Raw genomic sequence first — 23,680 nt, 5'->3', positions numbered from 1 at the left:
CTGGGGATATGAGCTTCATCAAGGTCAAGTTTTTGCCTCCTAATACCACTCCTCTCCTGCAGCCCATGGACCAGCAGGCCATTTCAAACTTCAAAAAACTCTACACAAAAGTTATGTTTCAAAAGTGCTTTGAAGTGACCTCAGACACTTGATTGACCCTAAGAGAGTTTTGGAAAGATCACTTTAGTATCCTCAGTTGTGTAAACCTTATAGGTAAGGCTTGGGAGGGAGTGACTAAGAGGACCTTGAACTCTGCTTGGAGGAAATTGTGGCCAGAATGTGTAGAAAAGAGGGATTTTGAAGGGTTTGGGGCTAACCCTGAGAAGCCTATGCCAGTTGTGGAATTCCTTGGGGTTGGAGGTTAGTGGGGAGGATGTGGAAGACTTGGTGGAGGAGGACGATGAAGAACTAACCACTGATGAGCTGCAAGAGCATCTGCAACAGCAAGAGGCCAGACCTGAGGAAACTTCTTCAGAGGAGGGGAGAGAGAAATTGAAGAAGTTGCCTACTTCAAAGATTAAGGAAATGTGCAAAGTGGGTTGAAGCCCAAACCTTTATGGATGAAAATCACCTTAACACAGCTATTGCAAGCCATGCTGGTGACTATTACAATGACAATGCTGTGGCCCATTTTAGGCAAATCTTAAAGGAACACGAGGTACAGGCCTCTATGGACAGATTTGTGCGACAGAGGTCCAGTGACTCTCAAGCTGGTCCTAGTGGCATTAAAAGAAGAAGGGAAGTAACCCCGGAAAAGGACTAGCTACCTCAAGTCCTCATGGAAGGGGATTCCACTTCCAAACAATAACAACTTCCACCATCTCCCCTCCTCCCATCCCATCAATCATCACCAGATCTTCAATAAAGGTAAGTGTCATGTATTCTTTATTTAGTACAGTAGTAATTGTGCATGTCGTCTTCTTTTTGTGTGTAGGAAAATGTATATTTCATGTGGTAATTTTTTTTTTTTTCATACTTTGGGGTGTCAGGAACGGATTAATTTGATTTCCACTGTTTCTTAAGGGGAAAATAAATTCAGCTAACAATAATTTTGTCTAACGATGAGCTCTCAGGAACGGATTAATATCATTAGCTGAGGGTCCACTGTATTTTCATTATTAGTAGTACCTAAGCATTAGTATATTATTATTAATTTAGGGACCTGGAGCACAGCTTCAATTTCCTAGATCTAGAGCCCCTCACCACATACGTATGTACTACTATTACTACTACTACTACTACTAATAGTAATAATAAGAATCATTATTATTATAACAATAATACAATATAGTAATAATAATAATAATAACAGTAAGGAGAAACTTCAAAAGGCTGCCAGTAATTGGCACCACCATCAGCAAAACACTGGTAACCACTACTAGTACACTTTTCACCTGTCTAGACTTGTGTGAAGTCTTAAGTAGGTATTTCTGCCCGAAATGCCTCGGCATGATTGTGGCGTTCTTTGCTCCAATCATATTATGATATGTAAACACACACTGTAACCTTTGCAAAGAAATATATTTTTTTTCTTTTTTTTCAACAAGTCGGCAGTCTCCCACCGAGGCAGGGTGACCCAAAAAAGAAAGAAAATCCCCAAAAAGAAAATACTTTCATTATCATTCAACACTTTCAACACACTCGCACATTATCACTGTTTTTGCAGAGGTGCTCAGAATACAACAGTTTAGAAGCATACACATATAAAGATACACAACATATCCCTCCAAACTGCCAATATCCCAAACCCCTCCTTTAAAGTGCAGGCATTGTACTTCCCATTTCCAGGACTCAAGTCCGACTATATGAAAATAACCGGTTTCCCTGAATCCCTTCAGGGAAGTTCGCATCCTGAAATTTTTTTCGTATCCTAAAGCAAAATATCGACCAAACGATGGTTCGTATCCTGAAACAGCCTGACAGTGTTACTAAAACAATTACAGATGATGTTATGAGTTACTACTGCCTGAGCACATCTGGTGGCTAACCAGTGAACAGTTTTATTTAATTTTCCTATAGTTTTTGACAGTTTATTTTTAAAAAATTATCTATTGCAAAATGTGTCCTGACCTACATAGTTTTAGATTAGTAGTGTTTGATTATATAAATAAAACAAAGTAATATCTATCACTATCATTTATCACTTTGCTTACCATCCCAGTGTGTTAGAAGCTGTTCTACCATTTGCAAACGATCCATGGAGAGAGTAGCAACAAGTGTCACATCATAACCATCTGTCGTAGGATCATATTCATGGTCGAGGAAGAACAAGTGTGTGCGGTAATTAGTCTGACGAGCACGACGAAACTCATAGCATTCATCTTCTTCACTTAACTGTGAATAAAATGGAATTTTCACTTATTTTTTCACAGTGGTTGTTCTGCATATTGTAAAATGGAAAAAAATATAATTTTGTTGAGTTACTGTATTTTCAATCATAATGATCATCCACTGGGTGAGGAATCTAAAGAGTATAATAACCTTTGTGATATGTCAAGGTATTTTATTAATGAAAATAAGATACCAGATATTTTAAGAACATATCCTAAATTTCTTGTAACAGTAGTAGGTTGGTAGACAGCAACCACCCAGGGAGGTACTACCATCCTGCCAAGTGAGTGTAAAACAAAAGCCTGTAATTGTTTATATGATGGTAGGAGTGCTGGTGTCTTTTTTCTGTCTCACAAACATGCAAGATTTCAGGTATGGCTTGCTACTTCTATTTACAATAAGGTCACACTACACATACATGTACATGTTTATGTATACACACTCATCTGAATTTTCTTTGATTGTTCTTATTGCTTTTCCTTTTATATCCATGGGGAAGTGGAATAAGATTCTTTCCTCCGTAAGCCATGCGTGTTGTAAAAGTCAACTAAAATGCCAAGAACAATGGGCTAGTAACCCCTTTTCCCGTACAGCCTACTATAAAGAAAAAGAAGAAAACTGTCAGAGTGGGATGCTTGAATGTGCGTGGATGCTGTGTGAATGATAAGAAAGAGATGAATGTGGATGTTATGAATGAGAAGAAGCTGCATGTCCTGGCTTTAAGTGAAACAAAGCTGAAGGGGGTGGGAGAGTTTCAGTGGGGAGAAATAACGAGTTTCAAATAGAGCTAGAGCTAAAGAAGGCGTAGCAACAATGTTGAAGGATAAATTATGGCAGGAAAAGAGGGAATATAAATTTATAAATTCAAAGATCATGTGGAGTAAAATAAGGGCTGGATGTGAGAAGTGGGTTATAGTAAGCATTTATGCACCTGGAGAAGAGAGAAGTGTAGAGGAGAGAGAGAGAGAGAGGGATTTTGGGAAATGTTGAGTGCATGGGAAGTTTTGAACCAAGTGAGAGAGTACTTGTGATTGGGGATCTCAATGCTAAAGTGGATAAAAATGTTGTGGAGGGAGTAGTAGGTAAATTTGGGGTGCCAGGGGTAAATGATAATGAAGAGCCTTTAATTGAGCTATGTGTAGAAAGAGGTTTAGTAATAAGTAATACATATTTTATGAAAAAGAGGATAAATAAGTATACAAGGTATGATATAGCATGTAATGAAAGTAGTTTGTTAGATTATGTATTGGTGGATAAAAGGTTGATAAGAAGGCTTCAGGATGTACATGTTTATAGAGGGGCAACTGATATATCGGATCATTATTTAATAGCTACAGTTAGAGTAATGGTAGATGGGACAAAAGAAAAATGGCAACAGCAAGTAAAAAGAGAGGGTAAAGTGTATAAACTAAGGGAGGAGGAAGTTAGGGTATGATATAAGTAACTATTGGCAGAAAGGTGGGCTAGTGCAAGTATGAGTAGGGAAGGGGTTGAAGAGGGTTGGAATAGTTTTAAAAATGCAGTATTAGTATGGGGGCAGAGGTTTGTGGCTATAGGAGGGTGGGTGCAGGAGGAAAGAAGGGTGATTGGTGGAATGATGAAGTAAAGGGTGTGATAAAAGAGAAAAAGGTAGCTTATGAGAGGTTTTTACAAAGCAGAAGTGTTATAAGAAGAGCAGAGTATATGGAGAGTAAAAGAAAGGTGAAGAGAGTGGTGAGAGAGTGCAAAAAGAGAGCAGATGATAGAGTGGGAGAGGCACTGTCAAGAAATTTTGATGAAAATAAGAAAAAAATTTGGAGTGAGATAAACAAGTTAAGAAAGCCTAGGGAACGAATGGATTTGTCAGTTAAAAACAGAGTAGGGGAGTTAGTAGATGGGGAGCTGGAGGTATTGGGTAGATGGTGGGAATATTTTGAGGAACTTTTAAAAGTCAATGAAGAAAGGGAGGCAGTAATTTCATGCACTGGCCAGGGAGGTATAACATCTTTTAGGAATGAAGAAGAGCAGGATGTGAGTGTGAGGGAGATGCGTGAGGCATTATGTAAAATAAAAGGGGGTAAAGCAGCTAGAACTGACGGGATCATGACAGAAATGTTAAAAGCAGGGGAAGGGGGGATATAGTGTTGGAGTGGTTGGTATTTTTGTTTAATAAATGTATGAAAGGTACCTAGGGATTGGCAGAGAGCATATATAGTTCCTTTATGTAAAGGGAAGGGGGACAAAAGAGACTGTAAAAATTATAGGGGAATAAGTTTACTGAGTATACCAGGAAAAGTGTATGGTAGGGTTATTATTGAAAGAATTAGAGGTAAGACAGAGAGTAGGATTGCAGATGACCAAGGAGGCTTAAGAGTGGGTAGGGGATGTGTAGATCAAGTGTTTATATTGAAGCATATATGTGAACAGTATTTAGATAAAGGTAAGGAAGTTTTCATTGCATTTATGGATTTAGAAAAGGCATATGATACAGTGGATAGGGAAGCAATGTGGCAGATGTTGCAAGTATATGGAATAGTAGTAAGTTACTAAAAACTGTAAAGAGTTTTTATGAGGATAGTGAGGCTCAGGTTAGGGTGTGTAGAAGAGAGGGAGATTATTTCCAGGTAAAAGTAGGTCTTAGACAGGGATGTGTAACATCACCATGGTTGTTTAATACAGTGGACCCCCGCTTAACGATCACTTCCCAATGCGACCAATTATGTAAGTGTATTTATGTAAGTGCGTTTGTACGTGTATGTTTGGGGGTCTGAAATGGACTAATCTACTTCACAATATTCCTTATGGGAACAAATTCGGTCAGTACTGGCACCTGAACATACTTCTGGAATGAAAAAATATCGTTAACCGGGGGGTCCACAGTATATTTATTGATGGAGTTTTAAAAGAAGTAAATGTTAGGGTGTTGGGGAGAGGGGTGAGATTAAGTTATGGGGAATCAAATACAAAATGAGAGTTGACACAGTTACTTTTGCTGATGATAATGTGCTCATGGGAGATTCTAAAGAAAAGTTGCAAAAGTTAGTGGGCGAGTTTGGGAGGGTGTGTAAAGGTAGAAAGTTGAAAGTGAACATAGATAAGAGAAAGGTGATGAGGGTATCAAATTATTTAAATAAAGAAAAATTGGATATCACATTGGAGAGAGGGAGCATGGAAGAAGTGTATGTTTTCAGATATTTAGGAGTTGACTTCTCAGTGGAGGGGTTTATGAAGGATGAGGTTAACTATACAATTGACGAAGGAAAAAAGGTGAGTGGTGCATTGAGGTATATGTGGAGACAAAAAACGTTATCTATGGAGGCAAAGAAGGGAATGTACGAAAATATAGTGGTACCAACACTCTTATATGGGTGTGAAGCTTAGGTTGCAAATGCTGCAGCGAGGAGGCAGCTGGAGTCTGTAGAGATGTCCTGTCTAAGGGCAATGTGCTATGTAAATATTATGCAGAGAATTCAGAATGTGGAAATTAGGAAGAGGTGTAGAGTTACTAAAAGTATTAGTCAGAGGGCTGAAGAAGGGCTGTTGAGGTGGTTTGGTCATTTAGAGAGAATGGATCAAAGTAGAATGACTTGGAGAGCGTATAAATCTGTAGGGGAAGGAAAGCAGGGTAGGGGTTGTCCTTGAAAAGGTTGGAGGGAGGGGTAAAGGAGGTTTTGTGGGCAAGGGACTTGGACTTCCAGCAAGCATGTATAAGCGTGTTAGATAGGAGTGAACAGAGATGACTGGTTTTTGGGACCTGACGAGCTGTTGGAGTGTGAGCAGGGTAATATTTAGTGAAGGGATTCAGGAAAACCAGTTTTTATATAGCCAGACTTGAGTACTGGAAAATCTTGGGAAGTACAATGCCTGCACTTTAAAGGAGGGGTTTGGGATATTGGCAGTTTGGAGGGGTATGTTATATATCTTTATACGTATATGCTTCTAAACTGTTGTATCTAGTCACCTCTGCAAAACACAGTGATTATGTGTGAGTGAGGTGAAAGTGTTGAATGATGATGAAAGTATTTTCTTTTTAGGGATTTTCTTTCTTTCTGGGTGACCCTGTCTCAATGGGAGACGGCCGACTTGTTGAAAAAAAAAATCCAGATGTAATCCTACACAATACAGATATAATCCTGTTTAACCCTTTTGTGTATCCATATGTTATTGTGCTACCATTTACAGGAAGGAAACAAAGTGAATAAGAAACTAGCCATCTAGGCAGCATAATCTAATCCATCATATAAGACACACCTATGTATTAGCCTTACTCTAATTTTAGGAAAGGTTAATGAGTCTGAATATCTCTCACTGAGAATTGTAGTTTAAAAAAAAAATAAGTTTCTTGATCAAATTATACAAAATAAATAGGGGCCCACCACATCTTCACTAAGCAACCATATACTGAGAGGCAAGAAGGTTGCTTGAGGGAGCCTGGTAAAGCCTACTGTACCAATGTGTATTGTGTAGCTGACAGTTTTCCTCCTCCCCCTCTCCTTCTCTACCATTAAGCATGACATTATAAGTCCTTCATACATAGATTATAACCACTGTACAAATAGCTTTAAGTTTTCTGATTGATGAAAAAAAATATTCGCAAGAAATCATCAAGAACCTAGAGCCAGAAAAAAAATTATCAAGTCAAAATTCTAATATTCCTACTTGGGACATGACCAACAATCAAAAGCATAATATATCTTTACCTGGAATATTAACAATTAATAATAATGAACAAAATTTGTGAAAGCAATTTATAATCAATATTTTTATGTTTATATTTTACACCAACATACCTGTGACAGTGAATTAGATGCGGTGATATAGCGAGAGTTATTGCAGCCAAAAAGTTCCCGTCGAAGCAGATTCCCATCATATTCTAGAAAGGTCAGGTGCAAATTTCGAAAAAATTCTACATGCTTATTCTTTACCTTCAATTTCTTTGGCGAGTTCCAGTGAATGGCCTGAAAAATGAAAGATAAATATGAACAATTTGATATTAACCCTTTCAGGGTCGACAGGCCCTCTCAGAGACTTGTTCTCAGGGTCGGCCAAATCTTTAAAAAAAAAAAAAATATTTTTTTCTTATGAAAAGATAGAGAATCTTTTCCCGATCATAATGACACCAAAAGTATGAAATTTGATGGAAAACACGGAATTATGCTCTCGCGAAGTTAGCAGTCTCGACGATGTTTATGCATTGGCGATTTTCCCACTTTGAGCCCTATTTTCAGCCAATTCAGTGTACTTGTCGACAAAAATCATAACTATTTCGCTAGAACTCCATTTTTTATATCGAATGAGTACAAGAAACGACCCATTTACCGATTTCAACTATCCAATACAGTGGTCAGAATTTAGCAATTTTGCCAATTTCACACAAATTTCAAAAGATGCCAATTTCCGAATAGGGTCCAGAATAAACAAGAAAGACATTCCTGGCACTAAAATAATATTTCCTCTGTTCATTAGTCATGTTTCCATGCCTCTCTTACATTCTTTTGCTTTCCACTTTGAATTTTTATTCTCACAAAAAAATAGATTTACTGTTATGCAGACTACTGCATTGGTGTAGAAATGGTATAAATAATATCAGTGCACTTGTGAAAGAATATTAGACTCACCAGTTGACGTGTATTGGATGCATAGCATGATTTGTTTACTTTCGAACTTTGGTAAAAAACGAACATTTCTGCTACTTTGAGCTCAATTTCAAGGTACTTTTCTTTGTAAAACCAGTCAAAATCATCTCAATTTCTGTAATATATCTTCCATTCTATAAAATGAGATGAGGAAAACTAGAATACAACAATAAATACCATACGAAAATGCAGTGCAAAGTCGCTGTTTTAATCCAAAAACACGGTCAAAGTTTTTTTTTTCTCATTACGCACTGTTTGCTGCAGGATTTTTTTTATACCGTGCACAATGACCACATAGACCCATTCTTTCACATGTAGGCCTACCAGCTTTCTCTCCCTAGATTTGAGGGCACTAGAATTTAGGCGTACTAATACGTCAAAAACCCTGGCTCGTAAGCCGTACTACTGCGGCCAAAACCCTGAAAGGGTTGACCCTTTGACTGTCGCAAGCTCCTTTCTGAAACTGTCATTCTATGTTGCAAAATTTTTGGAAAAAAAAAAAAAAAAAATTCTTATGAAATGATAAAGAATCTTTTCCCAATGGTAATGAAAACTCACGGAATTACGCTCCTGCGAAGTTAGCGGTCTTGGCGACATATACACATCGGAGATTTCGCCGACTTTGAGCCCTGTTTTTGGCCAATTCCGTTGACCACTCTCATAGCTATTTCTTTAGAACTCCATTTTTTCTATCAATTGAGTACAAGAAACTGCCCATTTACCAATTTGAACTACCCAATAAAGTAGTCAAATTGGCAATTTGGCCAATTTCACGCAAATTAAATTTCAATTTCAAAATAGGGTCCAGAATAAACAATGTAGACATTCTTGGCACTAAAATAACATATCCTCTGTTCATTAGTCATGTCTCTAGGCCCCTCTTATATTACTATTGCTTTCTACAGTGGACCCCCGGTTAACGAACTTTTTTCATTCCAGTAGTATGTTCAGGTGCCAGTGACCTCTAGTCCATTTCAGCCCACGTCTACATATACACTTACTATGGAGGTGATCTTTCTGTATTTTGATTTTTTATTCATACAAAAAATACAAAATTTACTGTTATGCATACTACTGCATTACTGTAAAAATGATATAAATAATATCAGTGCACTAGTGAAAGAATATTAGACTTCCCAGTTGACGTGCATTGGACGTGTGGTGTGATTTGCTTACTCTTGAACATTGGTAAAAATCGAACATTTCCACTACTTTGAGCTCAATTTCAAGGTCGTTTTCATCGTGAAACTAATCAAAATCATCTCTATTTCTGCAATATGCTTTCCATTTTATCACGTGAGACCATGAAAATGAGAATACAGCGATAAATACTATGGGAAAATACACCTCAAAGTCGGCGTTGTAATCCAAAAAAACGATCAGTTTTTTTTTCTCATTATGCACTGCATGCTGCAGGATTTTTTTTATGTGGTGCACACTGACCCATTCTCTCACATGTGGGCCTACCACCTTTCTCCTGCTTGATCTGAAGCCGCTAGAATTATTCAGTATATACACGACCGAAACACTGGCTCGTAAGACATATATATACGACCAAAACAGTCAAAGGGTTAAACTTGTAAATCTCTAAGCCTCAAATCCTGTTGTTGAAGTCTCTTTAATATATACAATATAAACTACTGTATCAGCAAAGTATAATATAACTGTTATTATTATGTCTTTTACTCAACGGCGATCTCCCACCAAGGCAGGATGACCCAAAAAAAAAAGCACATTCACCAATATTCACTTAACTGCTCTTTCCAGAAGTGTGCTGACATCATAATCAGACCACCTCTCCAACTGCAGCATCCCTACCTCTCCTTCAGAGTGCAGGAAATGCCCTTCCCAACTCCAGGACTCAAGTCTGGTTAACCAGTTTTCCCTAAATTCCCTTGTAAAATTTACCCTTCTCACACTACAACACATCCATAAAAAAAGCTAGTCTCCATTCACTCCTGTCTAATATGCTCACACAAGCCCATTGGATGCTCTTGTACAGTGGACTCCCGGTATTCGATGGCATCAGTATTCGATACATCCGGTATTCGATGCATTATATTGCAAAAATTTTGCCTCGGTATCCGATCGAAAACCCGGTATTCGATACGATTCGCATGAGACGTGTCCACGTGTGGCTTAAACTGCCCCGTGTGTGCCAGTGTTTACAAGCCAGCCAGTGTGCACGCATCTAAGGATACATTCAGTACATTCCACATTATCACTGTTTTTGGTGCTTGTTTCTGCAAAATAAGTCATCATGGGCCCCAAGAAAGCTTCTAGTGCCAACTCTTCGAGAAAAAAGGTGCTAATGACTATTGAAATGAAGAAAGAGATAATTGCAAAGTACGAAAGTGGAGTGCGTGTGTCGGAGCTGGTCAGGTTGCATAATAAACCCCAATCAACCATCTCTACTATAGTGACCAGGAAAACGGCAATCAAGGAAGCTGTTTTTGCAAAAGGTGCAACAGCGACCGCAATTGTTAGAAAATGTTGAGAGACTGTTATTGGTTTGGATAAATGAAAAACAGATAGCAGGAGATAGCATCTCTCAAGCGATCATTTGTGAAAAGGCTAGGCAGTTGCATGACGATTTGGTAAAGAAATTGCCTGCAACTAGTGCTGATGTGAGTGAATTTAAGGCCAGCAAAGGTTGGTTTGAAAGATTTAAGAATCGTAGTGGCATACATAGTGTGATTAGGCATGGTGAGGCTGCCAGTTTGGACCAAAAAGCAGCTGAAAAATATGTGAAGGAATTCAAGGATTACATAGACAATGAAGACTTGAAACCTGAACAAGTGTTTAATTGCGACAAAACAGGCCCGTTTTGGAAGAAAATGCCAAGCAGGACCTACATTACTCAGGAGGAAAAGGCACTCCCAGGACATAAGCCTATGAAAGACAGGCTTACTCTTCTCATGTGTGCCAATGCTAGTGGTGATTGCAAAGTGAAGCCTTTATTGGTGTATCACTGAAACTCCCAGAGTGTTCAGGAAAAACAATGTCCTCAAGGCTAATTTGAGTGTGCTGTGGAGGGCAAACAGTAAGGCATGGGTCACTAGGGACTTTTTCTATGACTGGTTACACCATGCATTTGCCCCCACTGTGAAAAATTACCTAATTGAAAAGAAATTAGACCTTAAATGCCACCTGGTATTAGACAATGCCCCTGGTCATCCTACAGACTTGGCAGAGCGACTTTCTGGGGACATGAGCTTCATTAAGGTCAAGTTTTTGCCTCCTAATACCACTCCTCTCCTATAGCCCATGGACCAGCAGGTCATTTCCAACTTCAAGAAACTGTACACAAAAGCTGTTTCAAAAGTGCTTTGTAGTGACCACAGAAACTCAACTGACTCTAAAAGAGTTTTGGAAGGATCACTTTAATATCCTCAATTGTATAAACCTTATAAGTATGGCTTGGGAGGGAGTGACTAAGAGGACCTTGAACTCTGCTTGGAAAAAACTTTGGCCAGAATGTGTAGACAAAAGGGATTTTGAAGGATTTGAGGCTAACCCTGAGAAGCCTATGCCAGTTGAGGAATCCATTGTGGCATTGGGGAAGTCCTTGGGGTTGGAGGTTAGTGGGGAGGATGTGGAAGAGTTGGTGGAGGAGGACAATGAAGAACTAACCACTAATGAGCTGCTAGATCATCTTCAACAGCAAGAGGTCACACCTGAGGAAACTGCTTCAGAGGAGGGGATAGAGAAATTGAAGAAGTTGCCTACTTCACAGATTAAGGAAATGTGTGCATTGTGGCTTAAAGTGCAAACCTTTTTTGATGACAATCACCCTAACACAGCTATTGCAAGTCGTGCTGGTGACTATTACACTGACAATGTTGTGAAACACTTTAGGAATGTCATAAAGGAACGGGAGGTACAGGCCACTATGGACAGATATGTTGTGCGACAGAAGTCCAGTGACTCTCAAGCTGGTCCTAGTGGCATTAAAAGAAGGGAAGTAACCCCGAAAAAGGACTTGCTACCTCAAGTCCTAATGGAAGGGGATTCCCCTTCTAAACACTAACACCTCTCCCCTCCTCCCATCCCATCAATCATCACCAGATCTTCATTAAAGCTAAGTGTCAATTATTCTATTGTTATTGTTGTTATTGTAATTATTCTATTGCATTAAACTTAATATTTCATGTAGTAAAATTTTTTTTTTTCATACTTTTGGGTGTCTTGCACAGATTAATTTAATTTCCATTATTTCTTATGAGGAAAATTGATTAGCTGAGTTCTCAGGAACGGATTAATATCGAATATCGGGGGTCCACTGTACTTGATTTCTCGTTGTTTTCGGTATGTAAATCTTTATTTGATTTGAAAAAATATTTTATTTTAATATTTTTGGGTGTCTGGAACGGATTAATTTTATTTCCATTATTTCTTGTGGGGAAAATGGTTTCGCTATTCGGCAATTTCAACTTTCGGCAGGCTCTCTGGAACGGATTAATCACGAAACTCAGGGGTCCACTGTAATACAATAATAATAATAGTATAATACGTGTAATAATAATACACACATATATAATAATAATGTACTACATAATAATAATTATAATAATAGACGGCTTCAAAAGGCTGTCACTATATGGCAGTGTTTACCACAACGAAGAGGGAGTGATTGTGGCCGCCTCCACCTGTTACATAACGACATATTTTATTCATTCTAGAGTATATATCAGGTTTCTATGTTATTTATATTGTTCATTGTTTCATATCAGATGAACTGTGGTAGATAAATAAGCCGTTGAGTTGATGATAGCGAAGTATTCAAGGAGTATTTCGTCCTGTCTCCAGACAAGCACTCGTCGGCCGCTGCTGCCGTCACATATATAATGACACATTTTATTCATTCTTGAGTATATATCAGGTTTCTATGTTACTTATATTGTTTGTTATGTCACATTAGATGAACTGTGATAGATAAATAAGCCGTATAGATGATATTAGCGAAATTATTCAAGAAGTATTTTGTCCGGTCTCCAGACAAACTCGTCCACCGCCGATACTGCCCATACCACTACATGAATGACATTTTATTCATTTTAGAGTATATATCAGGCTTCTATGTTGTTTATATTGTTTATTATGTCATATAAGATGAAGTGAGATAGATAAATAAGCAGCAGAGTTGATATTAGCAAAATTATTGAAGTACAGAATTCCACTGGAACAATCAATCAAATCAATCAAAGTTTATTCTCTATAAGGTTTACAATGCAGGGTTTACAGATTTTGGTTATTGTGTGGTTTACATGTAATAAAATACTAATTACAGAGGGGCCCACTAGGACACCTAGCATGGCTAGGCATTTCGGGCAAACTCAGATTAATTCTTAACTCTAAATTATTACAAATTGCAGAGTAAGTTGACTAAATACTAAGTGACTAAATACTAGTTTGTGAGTTTAGCAATGTGAATGCTTTTGTTTTGGCAAAATACATAGTTTCTATATTGGAGTTTCATAGGCATCTAGTTAGGAATCATTATTTTAAGATTAAGATACGTATTTCTGTGCTTATAGTCAAATGGGTGAGTGAGTGAGTGTAAGTGTGAACCACCAGGTGGTTTTAATTGCATTTCAATTAACTTAAATGAGGAAAATTGACTCTGCAAATGAGCATATCCAGTTGTGAGCAAGGTCATGGAACGGATTAAACTCGCAAGTAGAGGTTCCACTGTATATTCACTTTCAACTTTATACCTTTACACACCCTCCCAAACTTGTCCACTAACCTTTGTAACTTTTCTTTAGAGTCTCCCAAAAGCACAGTATCATCAACAAAAAGTAACAGTGTCTACTCCCATTTAGAAAATAAAATATATATACTAATTAAGCGCTAAAGCAAAACAGAATGTAGTAAATGTTTCTTTCCATAAAGTCACCTTGAATCATTCTCCCATATCAAACAAACAGCTGTGAGAAAACAGATAATTAACTGAAGCATAACCAACTATTAAACTTCATTAAGTTTAACAGAGCTTATTACTCTACCAACTCTTCCTCAGATGTGAAAATATGGTGGGAAGCACATTATAGACGCTCCCAACTTACGAACAAGTTATGTTCCAGAAGGCTGCTCATATCCTGAATTGTTCATAAGTCGTTATTTTGCCATTTTTCTATTGTTACAATTATTATTGTTTTTAATATTATCATTATTATTATTGTTCTCTATGCCATTGTTTGTTGAAAACTTAAAGTCAATGCTGTACAGTATCAGTAATGTTCAGTTCTTAATACTAAAGCATATTTTAATAATAAATACTGTAATAAAAAATTTCTTACCTTTTTAATTGGTAGAAAAAACTTGGTAATGTCTGTTTGTATGTCCGAATGTTCGTAAGTAGGGTGGCGTCTGTATATGGCAAACTAATCACAGTAATATCATATGAGGTAACACTTACGTCCATCATTAAGTAACAAATTATAAACATACTGTACCTTTAAGTCCATTACTTCTAAGTAGCATAATTCTGAGCGAGTGTTATCCGATAGCTGCACATTCCACTGACATGGAAGGTTGTACACAATCTCAGGATGTTGCTAAAAACAGATAAGTAAATTACTACATTTATCAAAATATCATTAGCCATGCTACAATATTAATAATAAGTTCCATTATATTTTTATGTAATACTGGCTATCTTCTACCAATGTGTGGTGACTAAAAAGCAAAGAGGAAATAAGTTCACCACCATTTATTTAACTGCTATCTTGCCAGAAGTGTGCTGAAATCACAGTTTAGATGATTTCCAAAATTGCAACATTCTCACCCCTCTTTATGTGGTCCATGACTCAAGTCCGACTAACTAGTTTTCCCTGAATCCTTTCATAACTGCTGCTTTGCTCACATTCCACTAGCGGACCCCCGACATTCGATATTAATCCATTCCTGAGAGCCATCGAATGTCGAAAATATCAAAAGTCGAATTAATTTTCCCCGTAAGAAATAATGGAAATCAAATTAATCCATGCAAGACACCCAAAAGTATGAAAAAAAAAATTTTTACCACATGAAATATTTAGTTTAATGCAATAGAATAATTACAATAATAACAATAATAATAGATTAATAACAATAGAATAATTGACACTTACCTTTAATGAAGATCTGGTGATGATTGATGGGATAGGAGGAGGGGAGAGTGTGGATGGTGTTAGTGTTTAGAAGGGGAATCCCCTTCCATTAGGACTTGAACTGGCAGCCTCACCATGCCTTACCACACTGTGTATGCCACTACGATTCTTAAATCTTTCAAACCAACCTTTGCTGGCCTTAAATTCACTCACATCACCACTAGTTGCAGGCAATTTCTTTACCAAATCATCATGCACTTCGACACATGCACTCCACTTTCGTACTTTGCAATTATCTCTTTCTTCATTTCAATAGTCATTAGCACCTTTTTTCTCGAAGGGTTGGCACTAGAAGCTTTCTTGGGGCCCATGGTGACTTATTTTGCAGAAACAAGCACCAAAAACAGTGATAATATGGATAATATGGAATGTACCGAATGTATCCTACGAATCGCGCACACTGGCTGGCTTGTAAACACTGGCACACACCGGGCAGTTCAGGCCACACGTGGACACGTCTCGTACGAATCGTATCGAATGTCGGGTTTTCCATCGAATGTCGAGGCGAAATTTTTGCATTAAAATGCATCGAATGTCTGATTTATCGAATGTCGATGCCATCGAATGTCGGGGGTCCACTGTACTGTACCCCTAAAAAATACTGAACTTTGCTATCTAATTTCCATTTTCCCTCTGTCCTATTATTTTCCCTGCTACCAAAGCATCTGTTTCACTCTATACTTAACATAATGCATTTTTTATTTTTTAATTTATTTGTTATTTTTTTTATCATTAATCCTCTCAGGGTCCGTGCCGTACATCTACGGCTTTACGTTCAGGGTCCAAACCATAGATCTATGCCATGAGCAGTAAATTTGGGCCTAGATATGAGAGAATACATCTATGTGGTATGTGTGCACCACATAAAACAAATCCTGCAGCACACAGTGCATAATGAGAGAAAAAACTGAGACCGTAATTTTCGATTAAAACAGTGACTTTGCAGTGTTTTTCGTATGTTTTTATACTAGTTGTATTTGCAATTTCTTGGTCTCATTTGATAGAATGGAAGATATACTACAGAAATAGAGATGATTTTGATTGGTTTTAGTACTGGAAATGGCTTGAAACTGAGCTCAAAGTAGCAGAAATGTTAAATTTTTGCCGATGTTCAAGAGTAAACAAATGACCTCACACGTCTAATACATGACAGCTGGTGGGTCTAATATACATTCACAAATGTGGTGATATTATTTATACAATTATTACAATATTGCATAACAGTAAATCTTCTATTTTTTGGCTTGAATAAAAATTCATTATGTGAAGGGGGTAGGGGAGTTTCGGTGGGGGAAAATAAATGGGATTAAATCTGGAGTATCTGAGAGAGTTAGAGCAAAGGAAGGGGTAGCAGTAATATTGAAGGATCAGTTATGGAAGGAGAAACGAGAATATGAATGTGTAAATTCAAGAATTATGTGGATTAAAGTAAAGGCTGGATGCGAAAAATGGGTCATAATAAGCGTGTATGCACCTGGAGAAGAGAGGAATGTAGAGGAGAGAGAGAGATTTTGGGAGATGTTAAGCGAATGTATAGGAGCCTTTGAACCAAGTGAGAGAGTAATTGTGGTAGGGGACTTCAATGCTAAAGTAGGAGAAACTTTTAGAGAGGGTGTGGTAGGTAAGTTCGGGGTGCCAGCTGTAAATTGATTGAACTTTGTATAGAAAGGGGTTTAGTTATAGGTAATACATATTTTAAGAAAAAGAGGATAAATAAGTATACAAGATATGATGTAGGGCGAAATGACAGTAGTAGTTTGTTGGATTATGTATTGGTAGATAAAAGACTGTTGAGTAGACTTCAGGATGTACATGTTTATAGAGGGGCCACAGATATATCAGATCACTTTCTAGTTGTAGCTACACTGAGAGTAAAAGGTAGATGGGATACAAGGAGAATAGAAGCATCAGGGAAGAGAGAGGTGAAGGTTTATAAACTAAAAGAGGAGGCAGTTAGGGTAAGATATAAACAGCTATTGGAGGATAGATGGGCTAATGAGAGCATAGGCAATGGGGTCGAAGAGGTATGGGGTAGGTTTAAAAATGTAGTGTTAGAGTGTTCAGCAGAAGTTTGTGGTTACAGGAAAGTGGGTGCGGGAGGGAAGAGGAGCGATTGGTGGAATGATGTAAAGAGAGTAGTAAGGGAGAAAAAGTTAGCATATGAGAAGTTTTTACAAAGTAGAAGTGATGCAAGGAGGGAAGAGTATATGGAGAAAAAGAGAGCAAATGAGAGTGGGTGAGATGTTATCAACAAATTTTGTTGAAAATAAGAAAAAGTTTTGGAGTGAGATTAACAAGTTAAGGAAGCCTAGAGAACAAATGGATTTGTCAGTTAAAAACAGGAGAGGAGAGTTAGAGGTATTGGGAAGATGGAGGGAATATTTTGAGGAATTGTTAAATGTTGATGAAGATAGGGAAGCTGTGATTTCGTGTATAGGGCAAGGAGGAATAACATCTTGTAGGAGTGAGTAAGAGCCAGTTGTGAGTGTGGGGGAAGTTCGTGAGGCAGTAGGTAAAATGAAAGGGGGTAAGGCAGCCGGGATTGATGGGATAAAGATAGAAATATTAAAAGCAGGTGGGGATATAGTTTTGGAGTGGTTGGTGCAATTATTTAATAAATGTATGGAAGAGGGTAAGGTATCTAGGGATTGGCAGAGAGCATGCATAGTTCCTATGTATAAAGGCAGAGGGAACAAAAGAGAGTGCAAAAATTATAGGAGGATAAGTCTGTTGAGTATACCTGGTAAAGTGTATGGTAGAGTTATTATTGAAAGAATTAAGAGTAAGACGGAGAATAGGATAGCAGATGAACAAGGAGGCTTTAGGAAAGGTAGGGGATGTGTGGACCAGGTGTTTACAGTGAAACATATAAGTGAACAGTATTTAGATAAGGCTAAAGAGGTCTTTGTGGCATTTATGGATTTGGAAAAGGCGTATGACAGGGTGGATAGGGGGGCAATGTGGCAGATGTTGCAGGTGTATGGTGTAGGAGGTAGGTTACTGAAAGCAGTGAAGAGTTTTTACGAGGATAGTGAGGCTCAAGTTAGAGTATGTAGGAAAGAGGGAAATTATTTCCCAGTAAAAGTAGGCCTTAGACAAGGATGTGTGATGTCACCGTGGTTGTTTAATATATTTATAGATGGGGTTGTAAGAGAGGTAAATGCAAGGGTCTTGGCAAGAGGTGTGGAGTTAAAAGATAAAGAATCACACATAGAGTGGGAGTTGTCACAGTTGCTCTTTGCTGATGACACTGTGCTCTTGGGAGATTCTGAAGAGAAGTTGCAGAGATTGGTGGATGAATTTGGTAGGGTGTGCAAAAGAAGAAAATTAAAAGTGAATACAAGAAAGAGTAAGGTAATGAGGATAACAAAAAGATTAGGTGATGAAAGATTGGATATCAGATTGGAGGGAGAGAGTATGGAGGAGGTGAATGTATTCAGATATTTGGGAGTGGACGTGTCAGCGGATGGGTCTATGAAAGATGAGGTGAATCATAGAATTGATGAGGGGAAAAGGGTGAGTGGTGCACTTAGGAGTCTGTGGAGGCAAAGAATTTTGTCTTTGGAGGCAAAGAGGGGAATGTATGAGAGTATAGTTTTACCAACGCTCTTATATGGGTGTGAAGCATGGGTGATGAATGTTGCAGCAAGGAGAAGGCTGGAGGCAGTGGAGATGTCACGTCTGAGGGCAATGTGTGGTGTGAATATAATGCAGAGAATTCGTAGTTTGGAAGTTAGGAGGAGGTGCGGGATTACCAAAACTGTTGTCCAGAGGGCTGAGGAAGGGTTCTTGAGGTGGTTTGGACATGTAGAGAGAATGGAGCGAAACAGTGAGACTTCAAGAGTGTATCAGTCTGTAGTGGAAGGAAGGCGGGGTAGGGGTCGGCCTAGGAAAGGTTGGAGGGAGGGGATAAAGGAGGTTTTGTGTGCGAGGGGCTTGGACTTCCAGCAGGCATGCGTGAGCGTGTTTGATAGGAGTGAATGGAGACAAATGGTTTTTAGTACTTGACGTGCTGTTGGAGTGTGAGCAAAGTAACATTTATGAAGGGGTTCAGGGAAACCGGCAGGCCGGACTTGAGTCCTGGAGATGGGAAGTGCAGTGCCTGCACTCTGAAGGAGGGGTGTTAATGTTGCAGTTTAAAAACTGTAGTGTAAAGCACCCTTCTGGCAAGACAGTGATGGAGTGAATGATGGTGAAAGTTTTTCTTTTTTGGGCCACCCTGCCTTGGTGGGAATTGGCCAGTGTGATAATAAAAAAAAAAAATAAAAATAATAAAAAATCAAAATGGAATTCATTTGTAAAGTCTGAAAATGTAACTAATGAACAGAGGAAATGTTAGTTTAGTGCCAGGAATGCCTGCATTGTTTATTCTGGTCCCTATTTTGAAACTGGAATATTTTGAACTTTGCGTTAAATTGGCCAAATTACTAATTTCCGGTCACTTTATTTTGTTGTTGAAACAGTTGACTTGGCGATTTCTTCTTCTCAATCGATAGAATAGAAGAAATACTAGTGAAATAGCTAAGAATTTGGTTGACTGGAAAACTGTAATTGGCTTAAAATGGGAGTCAAAGTCGGCAAAATCGCTGATGCGTAAATATCGCCGACACATCAAAATTTGCGAGAGCATAATTTCATTAATTTTCCATCAAATTTTTAGTTTTTGTTTTATTACCTTCAGAAAAAGATTCTCTACCATTTCATAAGAAAAAATAACAAAATTATTTTTTGAAAATTCTTGTACCCTGGTGAACACTTTGAAATTTGGCCTCTGGACCCTGAAAGGGCTAACACATTGGCTGTTTCCCACCAAGGCAGGGTGGCCCGAAAAAGAAGAACTCTCATCATCATTCACTCCATCACTCCTAATTTCCAAACTACAAATTCTCTGCATTATATTCACACCACACATTGCCCTCAGACATGACATCACTCCTTCCAGCCTTCTCCTTGTTGCAACATTCACTACCCATGCTTCACATCCATATAAGAGTGTTGGTATAACTATACTTACGTAAAGCTTTTGATACAGTTAACCATGACTTGCTCCACGTAAAATTGTCACACTATGGTATAAGAGGGCACTCCCTCAACTACCTCAAGTCATACCTCAGCAACAGAAGCCAATATGTGTATGCAAATGGGGCAAACTCTTCTGCACAACCAATTACAGTTGGTGTCCCACAGGGAAGTGTCCTTGGCCCTCTTCTCTTTCTCCTATACATAAATGACCTACCAAATGCTTCGCAATTACTCAAACCCACACTATTTGCAGATGACACTACATACGTCTTCTCCCACCCGAGCCCAGTCACGCTAGCCAATACTGTAAATACAGAATTACAGAAAATATCTACCTGGATGAGGACTAACAAACTTACACTAAACATTGACAAAACCTACTTCATTCAGTTTGGTAACAGAGCTACAGATGTCCCTCTTAACATAATGATAAACGGATCACCTATCACAAAGCTAACAGAGGGAAAATTCTTAGGAATCCACCTTGATAATAGACTCAAATTTCATACACATATACAACAAATTTCTAAGAAAATTTCCAAGACTGTAGGCATACTATCGAAGATACGGTACTATGCTCCACAGTCAGCCCTCCTGGCCCTATATCACTCTCTTATTTACCCCTATCTCACCTATGGAATTTGTGCATGGGGCTCAACAACAAGTAACCATCTCAGACCACTAATTACCCAACAAAAGGCTGCAGTTAGAATGATAACAAATTCTCACTATAGGCAGCACACTCCACCAATATTCAATACACTAAACCTATTCACCATACAAAACATTCATACTTATTACTGCACCTATTACATACATAGAACACTTAACTCTGATATTAACCCTCCCCTCAAACATCTCCTTGCCAACCTCAACAGAACACATGACCATAACACAAGGCACAGATCACTCTTTGATGTTCCTCGTGTCCATCTCACACTATGCAAAAACTCAATGCACATAAAAGGCCCTAAAATCTGGAACTCATTACCTGTAAATATAAAAGAAACACTACCTGTTTATAAATTCAAGTCTCTTCTCAAAGATCACTTACTCACCCAAAACCAAATAAATACTGAATAACTGAACCTTATAAATTGTATATCTTAAATGTTTCTCACAATTATATCACATAAATGTTAAACCTAAAACCCAATCTAACTTTATTATTTTTTAAATACACTACCTAACAGAATACTCCATTCTACTGAATGTACAACAATGCATACAACCATATGACCTGTCTTTGTAATACTCACTTGTGTTTTATAGTAATCTGTTTACATTAAAGTTTTATCACCGATGTCATCATTGCTTAGTTCATCTTAAGTTAATTTTAAGCCAGCCCGTAATGCTATGCATAGTATAAGTGGCTTTGGCATACTGCTCTTTTCTGTATTTTTTGTACCTCTGTATGTGTGCACAAATTTTTAAATAAATAAATAAATAAATAAATAAATACTCTCATACATTCCCCTCTTTGCTCTCATGGACAAAGTTCTTTGTCTCCACAAACTCCTCAGTGCACCACTCACCTTTTTCCCCTTGTCAATTCACCTCATCTTTTACAGACTCATTTGCTGACACTTTTTTTTTTTTTAACAAGTCGGCCGTCTCCCACTGAGGCAGGGTGACCCAAAAAGAAAGAAATCCCCAAGAAGAAAATACTTTCATCATTATTCAACACTTTCACCTGACTCGCACATAATCACTGTTTTTGCAGAGGTGCTCAGAACACAACAGTTTAGAAGCATATATGTATAAAGAGACACAACATATCCCTCCAAACTGCTAATATCCCGAAATCCATCCTTTAAAGTGCAGGCATTGTGCTTCCCATTTCCAGGACTCAAGTCTGGCTATATAAAAATAACCAGTTTCCCTGAATCCCTTCACTAAATATTACCCTGCTCACACTCCAACAGATCGTTAGGTCCCAAATACCATTTGTCTCCATTCACTCCTATCGAACACGCTCATGCATGCCTGTTGGAAGTCCAAGCCCCTCGCCCACAAAACCTCCCTTACCCCTTCCTTCCAACCTTTTCAAGGACAACCCCTACCCCGCCTTCCTTCCCCTACAGATTTAAATGCTCTCCATGTCATTCTACTTTGATCCATTCTCTCTAAATGACCAAACCACCTCAACAACCCCTCTTCAGCCCTCTGACTAATACTTTTATTAACTCCACACCTTCTCCTAATTTCCACACTCTGAATTTTCTGCATAATATTTACACCACACATTGCCCTTAGACAGGACGTCTCCACTGCCTCCAACTGCCTCCTCGCTGCTGCATTCACAACCCAAGCTTCACACCCATATAAGAGTGTTGGTACTACTACACGTTCATACATTCCCTTCTTTGCCTCCATAGATAACGTTTTTTGTCTTCACATATACCTCAACGCACCACTCACCTTTTTTCCCTCATCAATTCTATGATTAACCTCATCCTTCAAAAATTCATCTGCCAACACGTCAACTCCCAAGTATCTGAAAACATTCACTTCTTCCATACTCCTCCTCCCCAATTTGATATCCAATTTTTCTTTATCTAAATCATTTGATACCCTCATCACCTTAATCTTTTCTATGTTCACTTTCAACTTTCTACCTTTACACACACTCCCAAACTCATCCACTAACCTTTGCAATTTTTCTTTAGAATCTCCCATAAGCACAGTATCATCAGCAAAAAGCAACTGTGTCAATTCCCATTTTGTATTTGATTCCCCGTAATTTATTCCCACCCCTCTCCCGAACACTCCTAAATATCTGAATACATTCACCTCCTCCATATTCTCTCCCTCCAATCTGATATCCAATCTTTTGTTACTTAATTTTTTTGTTATCCTCATCACCTTACTCTTTTCTATATTCACTTTTAATTTTCTTCTTTTACATACCCTACCAACCTCTGTAACTTCTCTTCAGAATTTACCAAAAGCCCAGTGTCATCAGCAAAGAGCAACTGTGACAACACCCACTTTGTTAAATTCTTTATATTTTATATATAATTATTCAAGCAGGAGGTGTTTGATTATGCAGGTATTCAATAGGGTTTTAAGTACCAGAAAGAAACCCTAATATAACCTTCTCTAGCCATCTTTTTATTTAGCTGGCATCACTGACATCAATGACACCATTATTCGTATTCAATTTAAAGTACAGTTTCAAATAATAAAGTAACATCTTCCAAGGCATTTTGCTTGTAAGGACATGGAAAACAAGAATTTATGTGAAACTTATTTTGATACTGTATTTCTTTAAGTCCTGCACAGAAAAAGAATTACAAAACCACTGAAAAAGACAGATATACATGTATATGGCAATATCAAAGTGCATATCTTTTAAGATATCTCATGCTAAATCTGTTTAAAAGTTAATATACTGTACCATACTAATTTCTGCATTTACCACCCAAGCTTCACACCCATATAAGAGTGTTGGTACTACTATACTTTCATACATTCCCTTCTTTGCCTCCATAGATAACGTTTTTTGACTCCACATATACCTCAACGCACCACTCACCTTTTTTCCCTCATCAATTC

The 23,680-nt window shown here is 38.1% G+C and overlaps 1 protein-coding gene across 2 annotated transcripts in view; it reads right to left on the bottom strand.

The window, feature by feature from the left end:
• Positions 1-23,680, bottom strand: part of LOC128693178 (xylosyl- and glucuronyltransferase LARGE1-like) — a gene marked incomplete at its 5' end in the record, with an annotated part of 111,247 nt that overhangs the window by 78,596 nt on the left and 8,971 nt on the right. For both annotated transcript variants that reach the window (XM_070089449.1, XM_070089450.1), the window contains 3 exon segments: positions 2,154-2,334; positions 7,101-7,268; positions 14,405-14,506. In XM_070089449.1, the coding sequence (XP_069945550.1) occupies positions 2,154-2,334; positions 7,101-7,268; positions 14,405-14,506 (451 nt within the window).

The sequence above is a fragment of the Cherax quadricarinatus genome, chromosome 28 (assembly GCF_038502225.1).
Source record: "Cherax quadricarinatus isolate ZL_2023a chromosome 28, ASM3850222v1, whole genome shotgun sequence".
In the NCBI taxonomy this organism is placed as follows: domain Eukaryota; kingdom Metazoa; phylum Arthropoda; class Malacostraca; order Decapoda; family Parastacidae; genus Cherax; species Cherax quadricarinatus.
This window is presented reverse-complemented; position numbering and strand designations above follow the sequence as displayed.